Source organism: Trichechus manatus, unplaced genomic scaffold (assembly GCF_000243295.1).
Source record: "Trichechus manatus latirostris isolate Lorelei unplaced genomic scaffold, TriManLat1.0 scaffold00073, whole genome shotgun sequence".
In the NCBI taxonomy this organism is placed as follows: Eukaryota; Metazoa; Chordata; class Mammalia; order Sirenia; family Trichechidae; genus Trichechus; species Trichechus manatus.
Genome location: NW_004444009.1, coordinates 567964 through 585661, shown reverse-complemented (window position 1 = coordinate 585661; position 17698 = coordinate 567964). Strand labels below are relative to the sequence as shown.

The 17698-nt window shown below is 40.6% G+C and overlaps 1 protein-coding gene across 2 annotated transcripts in view; it reads right to left on the bottom strand.

Moving 5' to 3' along the window:
• PDZK1 (PDZ domain containing 1) overlaps positions 1 to 17698 on the bottom strand; it is a 70285-nt gene that overhangs the window by 18441 nt on the left and 34146 nt on the right. For both annotated transcript variants that reach the window (XM_023734842.1, XM_023734841.1), the window contains exons 2-5: positions 14202 to 14413; positions 13198 to 13444; positions 11331 to 11467; positions 9068 to 9263 (exon numbers count right to left, since the gene is read on the bottom strand). In XM_023734842.1, the coding sequence (XP_023590610.1) occupies positions 9068 to 9263; positions 11331 to 11467; positions 13198 to 13444; positions 14202 to 14411 (790 nt within the window). In that variant the 5' untranslated portion in view covers positions 14412 to 14413. The remainder of the gene's footprint in view (positions 1 to 9067; positions 9264 to 11330; positions 11468 to 13197; positions 13445 to 14201; positions 14414 to 17698) is intronic.

Genomic DNA, 17698 nt, shown 5'->3' with positions numbered 1-17698 from the left:
GAGAAAGAGGAGAAACAGGAGCAAAAAAATTGCTAAGGGAGCTTGCCATTGGAGTCGAGAGACAAGAAACTGAGAAACAAAGAGAAACAAAAGAGAAATACATATAAATAAAAAATAAAATTTTTTTTAAAAAATGCTCCCAGGGATCCCACTGACACAGCTGCACAGACCGGGAAAGCAGCTCCCAAGCCATGCAGCACAGCCCAGCTAAAAGAGGTGGAGATGATACATAGCACCAGGTATTCAGAAGACAGGAAAAGAAGGTAAGTAGAAAGAGATGAGAAACTGAGAAATGAAGACAAATAAAAAGGAAAAAAGTGAAAACAAACAAAAAAGCCCCCAGGGATACCACCACTGTGGCCGCACAGACCAGATCAGTTCCCCAGCTGAGCAGTGCTTCACAGCCTGTCAAGAAGCAAGGATGGCACACGGAGTCAGAAAGGGGGGGAAGAGGTGAGAGGCAGGAAAGAAACCAAGAGGCTGAAGAAAGTAACACCAGCAACAAAGAAATGGCAGTGAAGAAGCCAGCCAGTATGGGTGGGGTGAATACACGAGGCATGGAACTGGCACCTCCCATACCAAGGTCGTGGCCCTCTGGAAAGCTGGGAAGCAGCGAAGGTTGAGCAGGGGGAGGTGGGGTGGGAAACTACGTCTCACTGGTTACCGGGTGCTCTGTCTCCTGCTGCGAGCTCTGTGAATCTGCTTTCCTATGCTCCCTGTCTGCTGATCTCCAACAGGAGTCCAAGATGGTGGATCCATGCTGTGTTAACTGATAGGGGATCTCCGCTCATAACGCTCCTTACTCTCTGTTCTTTGTCAGTTGCTTACTCCATTCAGTGCTCGGTTGAGTTCTTTATCTCTTCATTTGACACTTAGGGTTCCAGGATTGACATTTGTCTCTGTTTTACTTAGTTTTTCAGGTCTTTGCTGTGGAGGCATGTCATGGTGCTTCTGTCTATAGCACCATGTTGGCTCCACTAGGATTTTTTCCCCCTTTAAATTTTATTTCGTTGTTGTAGTTAATATACACAGCAAAACATACACCAATTCAACAGTTTCTACATGTACAATTTATTGACATTGATTACATTCGAGTTGTGAAACCATTCTCATCCACCTTTTCTGAGTTGTTCCTCCCTCATTAACGTAAAGTCACTGTCCCCTAAGGTTCCCATCCAATCTTTTGAGTTGCTGTTGTCAATTTGGTCCTACACATAGTTCTTAAAGAGCATAATGCTCAAGGCAGATCTTTACTAGTTAAACTAAACTATTGTTCGTTTTTAAGAAGACTTCAAGGGACATTTTTGGTTCAAAGTTCAAAGATTATCTCAGGGCAATAGTATCAGGGGTTCATCAAACTTCCACGGCTCCAGAAAGTCTAGAGTCCATGAGAATTTGAAATTCTGTTCAAATTTTAATCACGATTATTCTATGGAGTTTTTGATCGAAATGTTCAGTAATAGTACCATCCAGTTATTCTGGTCTCATGGCAAAGGAAGCAGTTGTTCATGGGGACAATTAGCCACATATTCCATATCCTCACTCTATTCATGACTCTCCTTCTTCCTCTGTTGTTCCAGGCAAATAGAGACCAATTGTTGTGACTCAGATGGCTATTTGCAAGCTCGTAAGATCTCAGGAACTATGCAATGGAACTGGCAGATTGTAAAGAAGCACTAAATATATTATTAGGCCAATTAGTTGGGATATCCCATGAAACCATGACTTTACAGGTGTACAACTTATTGACAGCAATTACAATAATCAGCTGTGCAACCCTACCCTTAATGTGATTTTTCCATCACTGTTAACCCCCTTTTCCCCTTCCCTCCCACCCCTGGTAAGCACTAATAAACTTTGGTCTATGCCTTTGCCTTTCCTCGTCTTTTTATATAAGTGAGGTTGTACAATATTTGTCCTTTTGTGATTGGCTTATTTCACTCAGTATACTGTCTTCAAGCTCCACCCATACTGTAGCCATGTATCAAGATTTCATTTCTCCTACTGGCTGAGTAGTATTCCATTGTATGTATGTTACATTCTGTTTACCCATACATCTGTTGATGGACATTTAGGTTGTTTCCCCCTTTTGGCTATTATGAATAGTTCTGCAATGAACATTGGTGTATAAGTCTCTATTTAAGTCTCTGCTTTCAAGTCTTTTGGGTATACACCTAGGAGAGGAATTGCTGGGTCATATGGTAGTTCTATTTTTAGTTTTTTGAGGAACCGCCACATTGTTTTCCACAGTGGCTATACCATTTTGCATGCCTACCAGCAATGGATAAATGTTCCAATTTCTCCACGTCTTTGCCAACATTTGTTACTTTTTAGTCTTAGACATCCTAGCGGTGGTGAAATGGTATCTCATTGTGTTTTTTATTTGCATCTCTCTGATGGCTAATGACACTGAGCATTTTTTCATGTGTTTGGTGGCCATTTGAATGTCCTCTTTTGTGAAATGTCTATTCAAGTCCTTTGCCCATTTTATGATTGGGTTGTCTTTTTGTTGTTGTCAAAGTTTTATATATTTTTTGCTTATTAGATTCTTCTCATATATGGTTTCCGAAGATATTCTCCCAGTAGGTAGCTTGTCTTATCACTTTTTATTTTAATTGTGCTGAGGTGAAAGTTTACAGAGCAAATTAGTTTTTCATTAAACAATTAATACACAAATTGTTTTGTGACATTGGTTGCCAACCCTGCAATGTGTCAGTGCTCTCCCCTTCTTGATCTCTGGTTCCCCATTTCCATTTGTCCAGTTTTCCTGTCCCTTCCTGCCTTTTCGTCTTTACTTTTGGGCTGGGGCGCCCATTTAGTCTCATACACATGGTTGAACTATGTATGTTATTGTTTTATAGACCTGTCTAATCTTCGGCTGAAGGATGAATTTCAGGAGCGACTTCAGTACTGAGTTAAAAGGGTGTCTGGGTCTTTTCATTCTTTTGGTAAATCTTTTTTTTTTATACATCCTCAACAACGTTTATTATTCCTTTTTTTTTTTTTTTTTTAATCTTAGCCATCCTAGTGGAAGTGAAATACTATCTTATTGTGGTTTTTTTTTTGTTGTTGTTTTTTTATTGTACTTCAGGTGAAGGTTTACAGAACAAATAGTTTCTCATGAAGCAGTAGTACACATATTGTTTTATGACATTGGTTAACAACCCCACGACATGTCAACCCTCTCCCTTCTTGACCTTTTTTTTTTTTTTTTTTTTGGTGAAAATACACATAGCCAAAGATGCACCATTTCAAAAATTTCTACATGCACAGTTCAGTGACATCAACTACGCTCTTCCAATTGTGCTGCTATTCTCACTTTAGATGAAGGTTTACATAACAAAATAGTTTCTCATTAAACAGTTAGTACACATGTTGCCCTATGACAATGGTTAACAACCTCACAACACATCAACACTATCCTTACTCAACCTTGGGTTCCCTATCACCAGCTTTCCTGTCCCCTTCTGCCTTCTAGTCGTTGTCCCTGGACTGCTGTGCCTCATTAGTCCCATTTGGTTTTATGGGACTGTCCACTCCCTGGTAAAATTTTTGATGAACAAAAAAGTTTTTTAATTTTTATGAGGTCCCGTTTATTTGTCTTTTTCTGTCTGTGCTTTCGTTATCTTAGATAATCCACTGTTGAAAGCTAGGCCTGACCAGCATTGCCCCTGCTTGTTCTTGTAAGAACTTTATGGTTTTAGTTTGCACGTTTAGGTTCTTAGTCCATTTTGAATTTGTTTTTGTGTATGATGTGAGACAAGGATCCTGTTTCATTTTTCTGCATGTGGAAATCCAATTTTCCCAGCACCATTTACTGAAAAGACTCTTTATTCCCCCATCAAATGGATTTAGCACCCTCGTCAAAAATCGGTTGACCATAGTTGTGTGGGTTTGATTCTGGACTCTTAATTCTATTCCATTGGTCTATGTGTCTATTTTTATACCAGTACCAGACTGTTTTGATTACTGTAGCTGTATGTTATGTTTTAAAATCAGAAGTGTGAGTCGTCCTACTTTGTTCTTCCCTTCCAGCATTGTGTTAGCTATCTGGGGCCTCTTGCTTCTCCATATAAAGTTGAGGATTGGTTTTTTCCATTTCTGTAAAGAAGGCTATTGGAATTTTGATCAGGATTGCATTGAATCTATAGATTGCTTTAGGTAGGGTTGATATCTTAATATTAAGTCTTCCAATCCATGAACATGAAACATCTTTCATTTATTTTTCTTTAATCTCTTTTGGCAGTTTTACAGTTTTCATTGTGTAAGTCCTTCACATCTCTGGTTAGATTTATTCCTAGGTATTTTATTCTCTTAGATGCTATTGTAAATGGAATTGTTTCCCTAATTTCCCTTTCAGATTTCTTATTGTTGGTGTATAGAAACCCAACTGATTTTTGTTTGTTGACCTTGTACCCTGCAACTTTGCTAAATTACTCTATTAGCTCTAGAAGTTTTCTTACAGACTCTTTAGGATTTTCTATATATAGGATCATGTCATCTGCAAACAGAGATAATTTTACTTCTTTTCCCATCTGGATACCTTTTATTTTTCTTGTCTTATTGGTCTGGCTAGAACTTCTAATATTGAATAGAAGTGGTGAGAGTGGGCACCTTTGTCTTGTTCCTGATTTCAAGGGGAAAGGTCTTTCTCCATTAAGTATAATGTTGGCTTTTCATATATGCCCTGAATCATATTGAAGAATTTCCCTTCTATTCCAATCTTCTTTAGGGTTTTCATCAAAAAAGTATGTTGGATTTTATCAAATGTTTTTCTGCATCTACAGAGATGATTATACTGTTCTTTTCCTTTGTTCTATTGATGAGGTATATTTGCTTTTCTAATGTTGAACCATCTCTGTGTTCCTGGAATACTTGGTCATGGGGTATGATTCTTTTAATATGCTGTTAGATTCTGTTTGCCAGTATTTTGTTGAGGATTTTTGCATCTATATTCCTAAGAGATATTGGCCTATTGTTTTCTTTTCTTGTGTGCCTTTGTCTGATTTGAGTATCATGTTATGTTTGCTTCTTAGAATGAATTAGGAAGTATCCCTTCCTTCTCTATCTTTTGAAGAGTTTAAACAACATGGGTGGCAATTCTTCTCTAAATGTTTGGTAGAATTTCCCAGTGAAGCCATCTGGTCTGGGACTTTTTTGTTGTTGTTGCTAGGAGGTTTTTCATCACTGATTATGGGGCTTGTTGTGGGGCTGTTGAGACTTTCTACTTCCTCTTGTGTCAGTTTGGGTAGGTTGTGTGCCTCTAAGAATTTGTCCATTTCATCTAGGTTATCCAGTTTGTTCCCATACAGTCGTTCATAGTATTCCGTCATTATTCTCTGTTTCTATCAGATCAGTTGTAATGTCTCCTTCATTTTTTATTTTGGTTGTTTGCATATTTTCTCTTCCGTCAGTCTGGAAACCTGGTGGCATAGAGGTTAAGCGCCACAGCTGCTAACAAAAAGGTCAGCAGTTCAAATCTATGAGGCACCCCTTGGAAACTCTATGGGGCAGTTCTACTCTGTCTTATAGGGTCGATATGAGTCAGAATCGACTCGACGGCAATGGGTTTTTTGGTCAGTCTAGCTAAGAGTTTGTCAGTTTTATTGATCTTTTCAAAGAACCAGCTTCTTGTTTTATTGATTTTATTTTTCTGTTTTCAATTTTGTTTATTTCTGCTCTCATCTTTGTTATTTCCTTTTTTCTGGTAGGTTTAGGCTTAGTCTGCTCTTCTCTTTCTAGTTCCTGGAGTTGTCAAGTTAGGCTGTTAGTTTGATATCTTTTTTCTTTTTTTATGTATGAATTTATTGCTATAAGTTTCCCTCTGAGTACTGCCTTTGCTGCATCCCATAAGTTTTGGTATGCTGTGCTTTCATTTTCATTTGACTCTAAGAAATTTGTGATTTCTCTTTTGATTTCTTCCTTGACCCACTGGTGGTTTAATAATGTGTTGTTTAATTTCCATATGTTTGTGTATTTTCCAGGTTCTTTTTTCTTTCTGTTATTGACATCTAGCTTCACTCCACTGTGGTCAGAGAAAATACTTTGTGATCTAAAATATGATCTTATTCTGGAGAATGATCCATGTGCACCGGAGTAGAATGTATATTGTGCTGTTTTGGGATGGAGTGTTCTATATGTCTTTTAAGTCTAGTTGGTTTATAGTATCATTCAGGTCCTCTGTTTCCTTGTTCATCTTCTTTCTAGATGTTCTGTCCAATATTGAAAGTGGTGCATTGAGTCTCCAACTATTATTGTAGTACTGTCTATTTCTCCCTTCAAGTCTGTCACTATTTGCTTTATATATTTAGGTGCCCTGTTGGGTACATTATATATTTATAATTGTTAGATCTTGATTAATTTACCCTTTTATATGTCCACCTTTATCTCTTCCAACAAATTTTGTCTTAAAATCTACTTTGATATTAAGATTGCCACCCTAGCTCTTTTGTTTATTATTTGCATGGAATTTTTTTTTCCACCCTAACAATGAAAGGATCTTAAGGAAAAGCAGCATGTTGTTACTAAAAGTGTCTGACATTCAACCTTGACAAAATAGCATGCTATGCATTAAGTGTCAGCAAGCTGCTCAGGAAGTCAGTGAGCATATTTGTATCCATACATAATACATAGAAGCTAAGCCATAAAAAAGGGGGTGGGGAAGAATGAAGAAAACCAAAGTCTTCAAACCCTAAGAAACTCATGCTGCCATTTTAGTAGCAATTGGGTTTATTCAATTGTGAACATAGGTGTTTGTGCACACCTCAAGGATGGGTCTTTAGCCTTCTCATGACTTCAACTATCTTCATCAGATGCCTCCAAATTGCTCACACTTTTTTGCCCCCAACACTGCTTTAACAAGCTCCAGCTTCATTTTTCCAGCTAGCTGCTGGGCATCCCTAACCAGATAGCCTATAAAAAACGAAAAAACCAAACCCGCTGCCATCGAGTCGATTCCGACTCTTAGAGATCCTGTAGGACAGTAGAACTGCCCCATAGGGTTTCCAAGGCTGTAATCTTTATGGAATCAGACTGCCACATCTTTCTCCCCAGAGCAACTGGTGGGTTCAAACTACCAACCTTTCCAGGCACTTTAGCCACTATAAAAAAAAGAAGAAAAAAAAAACCTGTTGCCATTGAGTGAATTCTGACTCACAGTGACCCTATAGGACAGAGTAGAACACCCTACAGGGTTTCCAAGGAGCACTTGGTGGATTCGAACTGCCAAACTTTTGGTTAGCAGCTATCGTGCTTAACCACTATGCCACCAGAGTTTCCTTAGCTGCTACAGATCCCTCAAACGTAATGTATTCAAACCAAAAATCATCTCTGCCCATCTCTCCATCCCAAAGACGGTACCTGTTAGTGGTACCGTCTTGCCTATCTGTGGTACCATCTCCCTTATCACTGACACTTAGCAACTGATTCTTCAATTCTCATTCCCCATCTATCCCCCATATCTAATCAATTGTTAAGTCTTTCCATGCTACCTTATATTTTACACATCCCCTCTTCTTCACCCCACTTCTTCTACCCTAAATGCAATTTGTATTAGTTCCTGCCTAGAATTCTACCTATACTACTACAACATCTGATCATTTATCTCCTCTAGTAAACGGTAGACTCCTTGACTGAAGAATTCCTATCTGAGTCACTTGATATTCTCAAAGACCCTAGGGATGTTTCACCAACTGCTCCCCTGATTCCTAATCCTTCCCTTCTCCAACACATACAGATCTATCTTCAGATTCATCATCTTCATGCATTATGTCTGACAAAGTCACTCCCCAATGCAACAGAATGACCATGGGCTTTGGAACCAGACATCTGAGTTTGATCCCAGCTATACCACAATTAACTATTTGACCTTGTGTAATTACTATTATCCTCTCCAAGCCCTCACTTTCAGCAATTCTTTCTTTGCAAATTTGTTGTTAGGATTAAGTGAGATGTGTAAATCCCCCAAGATACTGTAGGCTTAATTTTTTCTTCTTTACACTGCTCAAAAAAACTTAACTCCCCATCAACTATAGAACTAAGTCCAAACTCCTCAACCTGGCCTTGAAGGTCCTCACTATCTCTCAATCTATCTTTCTCACCTAGTTTCCTACTCTACACATTAGGTGCTAAACTGTGTCTGTTTATCTGCTTTGTTCACATGGCTCCTATCTTCCTAGAATGATCTTCCTTTCCCTCTGCTCCACCTACTTGCTCAAATTCTGTCCATATTTAAAAGCCAGAGCTCAAGTGCCACTTCCACTATTAGGCCTTCCAATATTGGTGAGAAATGCGTACTCTAACATTGGATTCCCATAGCCCCTTTATTAAGGTGCTTATCACTATCTACACCTTGAGATATGTGCCTTATCTCCTATATTAAATGTTTGATTCCTTGACTGAAGAATTCCTGTCTGATTCACTTGATATTCTCAAAGGCCCTGAGGATGTTTTGTACATAATATGAACCTAATCAATATCTGATGAATTCAGGTAAACATATACAATGAAAATAAAATAGCAACTGCTGAGTAAATAACAGTTTGCATGGCCTGAACCCACATTCTTGTATGAATTTTCCTTCCCTGAAAGGGCCTTAGCTATTTCTCTCCTGAGTTAAAAGGCAGTAGAAGACTCTCAGCTCTGATTCCCATATCCTAACCCACACCCTACCCCAGATCCAGTGGTGTGCTGGAGCTGGCTCATGCTAGCTCACAAGAGCCAATTCTGCTCCTCTGTTCTCAATTTTGCATTCAGTGACATCATGTTGGAAGCTTGAAATCAGCCATGGTGGGATTACACCATAGAAATTTTACGGAGAGCCAGTTTATTAGTGCACCACTGCCTGGATCCCAAATTCTGCCTTATCATTTTTCTACAGAAACTTTGGGTTGCCCTACACATCAGGTCCCCAGGTGACATAGAAATTGGCCCAGCTATGCTTTCTAGTTTCTTACCATCCCCCTCATGCATCTGGTGGGAATTCAGGGGGATTAATGGAACTCTGAAGTCAGACTGAGATGAAAAATTGGATGGCTATGTTGCTGAGTTTTCTGCTCTAGTGCCTTACCTTTCTGCATTGGGCCATCCCTCAGGTAGAAGCCATAGCCATCACTGCCTTTCTTCATCTCCACAACTCGGGGCTGGTGGGGTAGCAGTTTCAAACTAGTTGTTTCTCTCTTGAACTGTATCTTCTGCTCACTATAGCGCTTGTCAGTTTCCTTGTCTACTAGTAGGAACACAACACGGCTTCCTGACTTCTTTACCTATAACAACACACAAGTGAGGAACAACATCAACCCCAAGAATGATGCTATGGAATAAGGAAGATTCTCCATAAACGCACGTAGGCTCTGGATTTAGTGGGTAACACGGGATGGAAGGCCCGAGTTTAAGTTGTGTTGTACTATGTCCTAACACCTAACTGAGATTTATCTACCTCCACATCTACAGTTGTTCTTCCCTTTGTTAAGGATGACCTCACCCATGCAAATGCCACTGAACCCAAGTGAGAGCTGGAATTCAGAAAACTAAGATGTGCTTAGGTAAAGGCTGGAACAGGAGTTTGGAAGATAAAGTTAAGGGCCTACTTTAAAAAAGCACTACTAAGAAGAATAGTCAATTTTCAAGGTTCAATATGACCTCAAAAGAAAATCTCAGTGTTTTCCATATGTCATAGAACCATGCTGGGACATAACATATGGGGATAATAGGCCTTCCAATACTCCTCATATGTAGCTTCCTATCTACCACCACATTGGTTATCTTCCAGTTTATGTTAAAATATTTATCTAACATTGGCTCAGCACTGAATTTATTATAAATTCAGAAGGGACTCCCAATCAGGTACAAATAAAATCTAAAGAACAAAGCTAATGGTACTTTAGACCATTTTTCTTCAAGATTTCATGAGACTATCAAAGGCCTTATTCCAAACCCTATATTAACACTGCTTATACATTAAGTAAATTTATGCTAAAGATAATTCAAAAACAGCTGCAGCAGCACATGCAACAGGAACTGCCAGAAATTCAAGCTAGATTCAGAAAAGGATGTGGAATGAATGATATCGTTGCTGACGTCAGATGGATCTTGGCTGAAAGCAGAGAATACCAGAAAGCTCCTTACCTTGTTTTATTGACTATGCAAAGGCATTCGACTGTGTGGATCATAACAAATTACGGATAACTTTGCAAAGAATGGAAATCCCAGAACACTTAATCGTGCTCATGAGGAACCTGTACATAGACTAAGAGGCAGTTGTTTGAACAGAACAAAGGCATACTGCATGATTTAAAATCAGAAAAGGTGTGTATCAGGGTTGTATCCTTTCACCATACTTATTCAGTCTGTATGCTGAGCAAATAATCCAAGAAGCTGGACTATATGAAGAATAACATGGCATCAGAATCAGAGGAAGATTCATTAACAACCTACGATACGTAGATGACACAACCCTGCTTGCTGAAAGAGGACTTGAAGCACTAACTGATGAAGATCAAAGACTATAGCATTCAGTATGGATTATACCTCAACCTTAAAAAAAAAAAAAAAAAGTCCTTACAACATCATGATAAACAGAGAAAAGATTGAAGTTGTCAAGGATTTCATTTTACTTGGATCCACAATCAACGCCCATGGAAACAGCAGTTAGGAAATCAAACTTCTTTGCATTGGGCAAATCTGCTGCAAAAGACCCCCTTAAAGATGTTACTTATGAGGACCAAGGTGCATCTGACCCAAGTCATGGTATTTTCAATCGCTTTATATGCATGCAAAAGCTGGACAATGAATAAGAAGACCGATGAAGAATTGATGCCTTTGAATTATGGTGTTGGCGAAGAATATTGAGTATATCATGAACTGCCAGAAGAACAAAGAAATCTGTCTTGGAAGAAGGACAGCCAGAAAGCTCCTTAGAAGTGAGGATGGCATGACTTTATCTCACATACTTTGGGCATGTTATCAGGAGGGACCAGTCCCTGGAGAAGAACATCATGCTTAGTAAAGTAGAGGGTCAGCGAAAAAGAGGAAGACCCTCAATGAGATGGATTGACACAATGGCTGCAGCAATGGGCTCAAACATAACAACAATTGTGAGGATGGTGCAGGACGAGGCAGTGTTTCATTCTGTTGTACACAGGGTCGCTATGAGTCGGAACCAACTTGATGGCACCTAACTACAACATACCACTAGTGAGTATGTCCACCCTTAATACATTATAAACTCATTCTGGCACCTAACATCCCTGTTTTCCTGGCTCTTCCAATAAGGGTAGAGTGAAAAGATAGGGTAAAAAATAAATAAATAACAAGCACTCCTTGGGGTGTACCTTTTCAACTACTTCCTCATGGCTGGCATTTTCTACATTCTCTCCATTCACTTCAATCAAATGATCATCAGCTAGGACACCAGCTTTCATAGCCACACCTTGAGGTGTTATATCAGTCATGTATACTCCCTTTTTACCTGCAAGAGGGTAGGAAGCGGACAAGGGTTACAATTCCATTGCACAGACAAACTAGAAGTTCAATAAAGTGTTTTCTCCCAATAATTTGAAATTAGAACTTCCAATTTTAGGGCTAACTCAAATAGACCTTGGCTTCTGATCTAGAAATGCAATTACAGCTCTTAGCATAAAGGCTGACAGGTATTATTCAACTTGTATTTGTTTATTTTAGAAGAATTTCTCATCCCAAGTAAATGCAAGAAAGGCATCTGAGGTGGCACTGGCTTCTAGAATCAGAAAGCACCAAACAACGCCTATGTTGCATTATTGTGTCATACTCCTTTTCTTTGCATTTGTAGAATTAGAAAGCCATCTACTCCATTCCCTCTTTAATTAGTACTGTGACCAGCTGTCACTTACTAATGGAGTTGATAAATTTCACTGATACAAGCTAATGAGGATGGAAGCACAGGAGGGAGGGAAGAGCATACAGACGTATGGTCAGTCTGGATTCCTAGCTGGTGTGATTTAGATGCTTCTTAAAGAAATGCTGTCAATTCTTTCAAGATTTTAATATTTCAGTCTAAGGAAAGGATAGATTCATAATGACTAGATCAATCATTTGTAAGGAATATAGTAACTTAAACTCTATTTCCTTAAACAGTTAACATTCCTCCTGTTACCTTGTTATGTATTTTCCATGGAGAAAACATTTTCTTCATAAGACTAACCTAACCCATTCATCAAGTTATCACAAAAGCCAAATGAGTAGAATTTGAATTATGATTTTTTAACCATTTTAATGATAATGGACTTCTAGGAAATGCCAAGCTTTCCTTGACCACCCACCCCAATGTGTTTAATAACTAAAAAACTTGAGAAATACTTTTTATAGCTAGTTTACATCTCTTGCAACAAGTCAAATGAGCCTTGGAAATGATTTTATGTTTCCCATTGGTCTGCTCCTTTATCACTTGAATTATGACTACCCCCAATGCCTCTCTAGTACCAGAAAGAACTGGGCAGGGGCAACATTAGAGGTGGAATCAGCAGGCCAACATAGCTCCTCTAGTTCCAGTCTAGATCCCAGAGAAACCATTACAGAACTATGGTCAACTGAGCACAGGTCGGTCTGTACCTCTGAAATTCTAGAAATAAAACTTCTAGTACTTTCTGATGGTCGGAGTTTCTCAAGTCACTACGCACCTCTCAGCTGGAGGTCAGCGAAGCACCTCAGAACAGGTGAGACTGGGCCACAGCTGAGGACCCTACATGAATATCACAGCAGGGTAGGGATTTTTGCAGTATCCCCAGCACTTATAGTGTCTGACACATCAATAGGTGCTCAAGAACTTACTGAATCAATGAATAACCACCTGGGCACTCAGGGATGAGAAGTGATACCAATCTTACTCAAAAGTAGCTATTACAAAGAACTCCCTTTTTCTTGTCTTATTCCCCACTGTCCCCTCCATCCTCACCCTAAAGAAAATAGAAAACAGCAAAGAAGCACCAACCCTCTAACCCTCTGGCCTCAAAGGCTCAGCATGACAAACTGGGAGGCAGGAGCACCCAGTACCCCTCCACTGCTGACCAATATCCAGATCCTGACAGGCAAGGGAAAGGGCAGGGAGAGAGGTAGCGAACTGCTGTAGGATATCCATAGCAACTGAGAAGTTGGTCAAAGAAAAGTCATAACCAATAACTTCTTCTGGGAAGTTGGTTGTCCATTTCCACACTCAAAGCTCACCTTGGACAGTTTTCAGAGAGAAGCCGTAGCTGTTCCCCTCCTTCACCAGGTAGCACAGCCGAGGCTGGGTCCAAGTCTCTGTTTCACCATTCCTCACCGCAGGCGGCTCCTTATTACTCAAACCTGGCTCCTGACTTTGACCCAACTCCTTCAAGTCTACCTGTTTTTTAATGGCACTCTCATAGGAATCCCCATCCAGAACTAATAAAGTCACTGAATTCCCACTCTTTCTGACCAGATCCACAACCTAGGAGGAAGGAAAAAAAGCATAACATTAGCCAATAAGCCTCTATCAACTGCCAAAGGGAAATGCTCACCACTGGCCCTGGAGATTCTGACAGCTGACCCCTGACACCCAAATAGTAAGCAGACAGTGCCCCCAAACCACCTCCCTGACCCTCCTGAAATCTAGGTGCAGATTCAGCTGGGCCTCTGGCCCTTCCGGAATCTAGAGTGTGACCCAGCTCCAGCCCAGAGGGCCCTTAAAAGGACTAGTCCATTCTGGAGATAAATGCTGCCCTAGAGCATAATAGGTCCTTCTGGGTCCGCAGTGAGAGTGACAGCATGTGTAATGAGAAGAACACCCACTTGGAGTCAGACAGAATTGGGCTCAAGGCCAGGCCCTCCCATATATTCACTCTATGAGCACATTACCAAGTTGAGCCTCTATTTTATCTGTGAAATGGTAATATCTACCTCATAGGATTAGGGTAAGGATTTAACAAAACAATGAATATGAAATTGCCTAACACAGTTCCTGGCATATAGTGAGCATGCAATGCATGTTAGACCTAACTCTATTCAAAGCTAGGAGTATTTTCTACTGTTCTTGGTTAATTGTAGTGGAGTTGGTTGACAGCAGAAGGTACAAAAATAAAAGTGTCCTGCCTTGCCAGCAGAGGCCAGGAAAGAACCAAACTCTATTGGCCCTAGAAACTATACCCAGCAAAGAAGATATGGGGCTGGAGAAATTCTGGGAGGAGAACCCCAAATGTCTCATTCACCTGCATATGCTCTTCCTTGTCCACGAAGACACCATTGATCCTAAGAACTCTATCTCCATCCTGGAGGCCAGCCTCCTCTGCTGGGCTACCCTTCTCAACCACTCGGACCAGGTGACCATCAGTGTCCTTCTCAATTCTCAGGAAGAAGCCATAGCTTTGCCCTTCTTGTTTGGAGAGCTTACATTCTCGGGGGTTGAAGGTGGAGGCCATTTCTGCGATGAAAAACAAGTGGGTAAATCCATGGGAATTGGAATGAGAACTCTGTCCTCTACTGCCTATAATTCTATTTTTCTAATCACACTAAATCTAGAATACTTGGGTAGCAACATTGGGGGTATAAAGGCCATTTTACATGCCTTGCTAATGACTTCCAAAATCTATTTCCCCAAGTATAATCCTTTTACTTGAGTTTCAGACCCATGTATTCATAATATTAGACACAGATGCTTCAATTTCAACAGCCCCAAAATCAAACTCCTCTTTCGTCCTCGACAGAAAAGAAGTTAGGTTCTTTCCTCCCTGACAGAAAAGAAGTTAGGTTCAAAATACATGATCCAAAAAAATTTGAGAAGACAAAACCAAAAACCAGACCCATTGCTGGCAAGTCGATTCCAACTCATGGTGACCCACGTGTGTCAGAATAGAACTGTGTTCTGTAAGGTTTTCAATGGCTGTAATCTTAAAGATCACCAGGCCTTTCCTTCTGCGGTGCCCCTGGGTGGATTCAAACCCCAACCTTTCAGTTAATAGCCAAGCACAAACCATTTGTGCCACCCAAGCCCACTTTTATTCAAGTAATTTTAAGAGCCTATCAAATTCTAGACACAGGATAAATCTGTTAAGATAGACCCATACCTTGCTTCATATTATCAGGGAGAATAAAACTATACTTTTACAACAACATGTGGTAAATGCTATGCAGGGAAAAATAGAGTGATAAGGAAGAATATAACCAAGGTTCTTGGGAGTAGGGAATGGGGGTGGGGAAGAAGTGGGAATGACTTCTTGGAGGAATGATTTTTCTAAGACCCAAAGGATTAGTGGATGTGAGAAAGGGCAGGACCAGAAGACCTCAGACAATTAAAAACAGAAGCTAGGCTTCAGAGCTGGCCTGCTGCATTGGAGATACAGTTAAAAAGTAGTTTCACAGGACCCTGCGGTTTCTCATCAGAGCAGAGCAGGGATGCCCAGTAGAGAAAGAATTCCTGTGGTCAGGTCAGGTTCTCCCTTCTGAAACAGCTTCCATGTCCATCTGTCCCATCCTGTCTCTCCAGTAGCCCCATTGCAGGAACAAGTTTCTGTGCCACAGGAGGATGACGGGATAACTGCAAAAACCAACAGCTGGGGCTTTGGCACCCAGTTATCATTAAGGGGAAGACTCCTGCCAGTGCCCCCTGAGCCCTTCTGGCTCAAACATTTTTCTTTCATAGGATAATCAGAATGGGGGCCTGAACAGTAAGAAGCTGATATGAAGCAGAGAGCCTCAGAGCAGAAGGCTGGACTCTGTTCACTAAGCTGTCTCCAAGGCATGTGCCTTTGTTCCCCTCATCACAGTTCCCCATCAGTAAATCAGAAGAACAAACCATCTGATCCTTCCCTTCTGGAGAGGAACAGATGACTATTCAGGGTGTAGGGGTTGGGTGAAGAAAGAATTGGCAACCAAGTGTGCCAGACTCCCTAGAAGCCATATCATGGTGACTCAAGATAGCCATCTCTGACTTTGGTATCCATAGAGACATACAGTACTAACCTAGTAGAAAGCCTCTCACTGCCCACCGACTGCCATTCCTGCAGTCTCAGCAAAGTCTAGCAGCCATACCACCAGTTGCATGAATGACTAAATGGCCAAGAAAACAAGAAACACAGACAATTTTCGAAGTGATCTCTTACCAAGGGTTCAGGGTCTAAGCCCTTCCTGAGTATCAAGGGAGAAGGAAAGTAAAGCCACATCTGCCAGTGGTCATCACCCACACCCGCGGGAGAGTTTAGTTGCTCTGCCATTATCAAGAGGCATGAGCAGCCACCAGGAAAATGCTGCTCTATGAGACAAAAGGGGACAGTAGGTAGTTAGGGGAAGAGTCCCTATGGGTCACAACAGAATATTGTTCAATATAGTGCGAGAAGATGAGCCCCCTAGGTTGGAAGGCACTAAAAATACACTGTGACCACAGCAATGGGCTTGAGCTACCAACAATCATGAAGATGGTGCAGGACCAAGCATCATCTTGTTGTTATACATGGGGTCGCCATGAGTCAGAGTGGACTTGACAGCAACTAACAACAGGGCATCACCGGAGCCAGGTTTCCTCACATGCAGCACCTGTTTATGGTCCACTCTGACTCCCTGATCTTTTCTCTTTCTGTTGCTCATGCGGGCTTCAGTTCTGTTTTCCAGCTCGAATTTACATCTATGCCCAAGCTTACCTCTAAGCTCCCCATCAACTCTTAATTTTACAGCATGAAAAAGCGTGGAGAATAAAAAAACGCCTTCTTAAAGTTGGGGGTAATTATAAGGAAATTTCATCCAAATCCTACAAAATTTAAATTATGTCCTTTCTTGTAATCAAAATTAGTCTTAGTCTGGATGCTCTGCTGAAACCTGTCCACCATAAGTGACCCTACTGCTATTTGAAATACTGGTGGCATAGCTTCCAGCATCATAGCAATATGCAAGTCACCACAGTAATAAGACAAACTAGGAAGACAGGCCTGGTGATCCACTTCTGAAAATTAGCCACTGAAAATCCTATGGATCACAACAGAATATAGTCCAATGTAGTGCTGGAAGATGAGCCCCCTAGACTGAAGGCACTCAAAATACATAGTGCCCACAACAATGAACTAGAGCATACCAGCAATCATGAAGATGTTACAGGACCAAGCAATATTTTGTTCTGTTGTACATGGGGTTGCCATGAGTCAGAGCCAACTTGATGGCAGCTAACGATTATTAAATTTAAGTCCATTAGATGCTATTATTTTCATAAAGAAATGAGGCTGTTTGTGACCAACATACAGATGTTCATTTCTTAGGAACCCACTCCAAAATTCAGCTTTATCACACCCTTCAGTGTCAGTCACATGCTGTTACTCTCTTTCTCTGTAGACTGAGGATCAAGTGATACCTCCTCACTAATATGTTGATAGTCCTATACTTGGGGATGGGGAGAGGCAAAGATATCCTGGACCAGAAGGCTTCATTGAACACCTTGCTCAAAAACTACTGGGTTATACAAGAAATTAAGGATGGAATACAGAAATTCATAGAATCAAATGAGAATGAAAACACATCCTACCAGAACCTATGGGACACAGCTAAAGCAGTGCTCATACGTCAGTTTAGCAATAAACGCACACATCCAAAAAGAAGAAAGGGCCATAATCAAAAGACTAACCCTACAACTGGAACAAGTAGAAAAAGAGCAGCAAAAGAAGCCCTCAGGCACCAGAAGAAAGGAAATAATAAGAATTAGAGCAGAATTAAATGAAATAGAGAA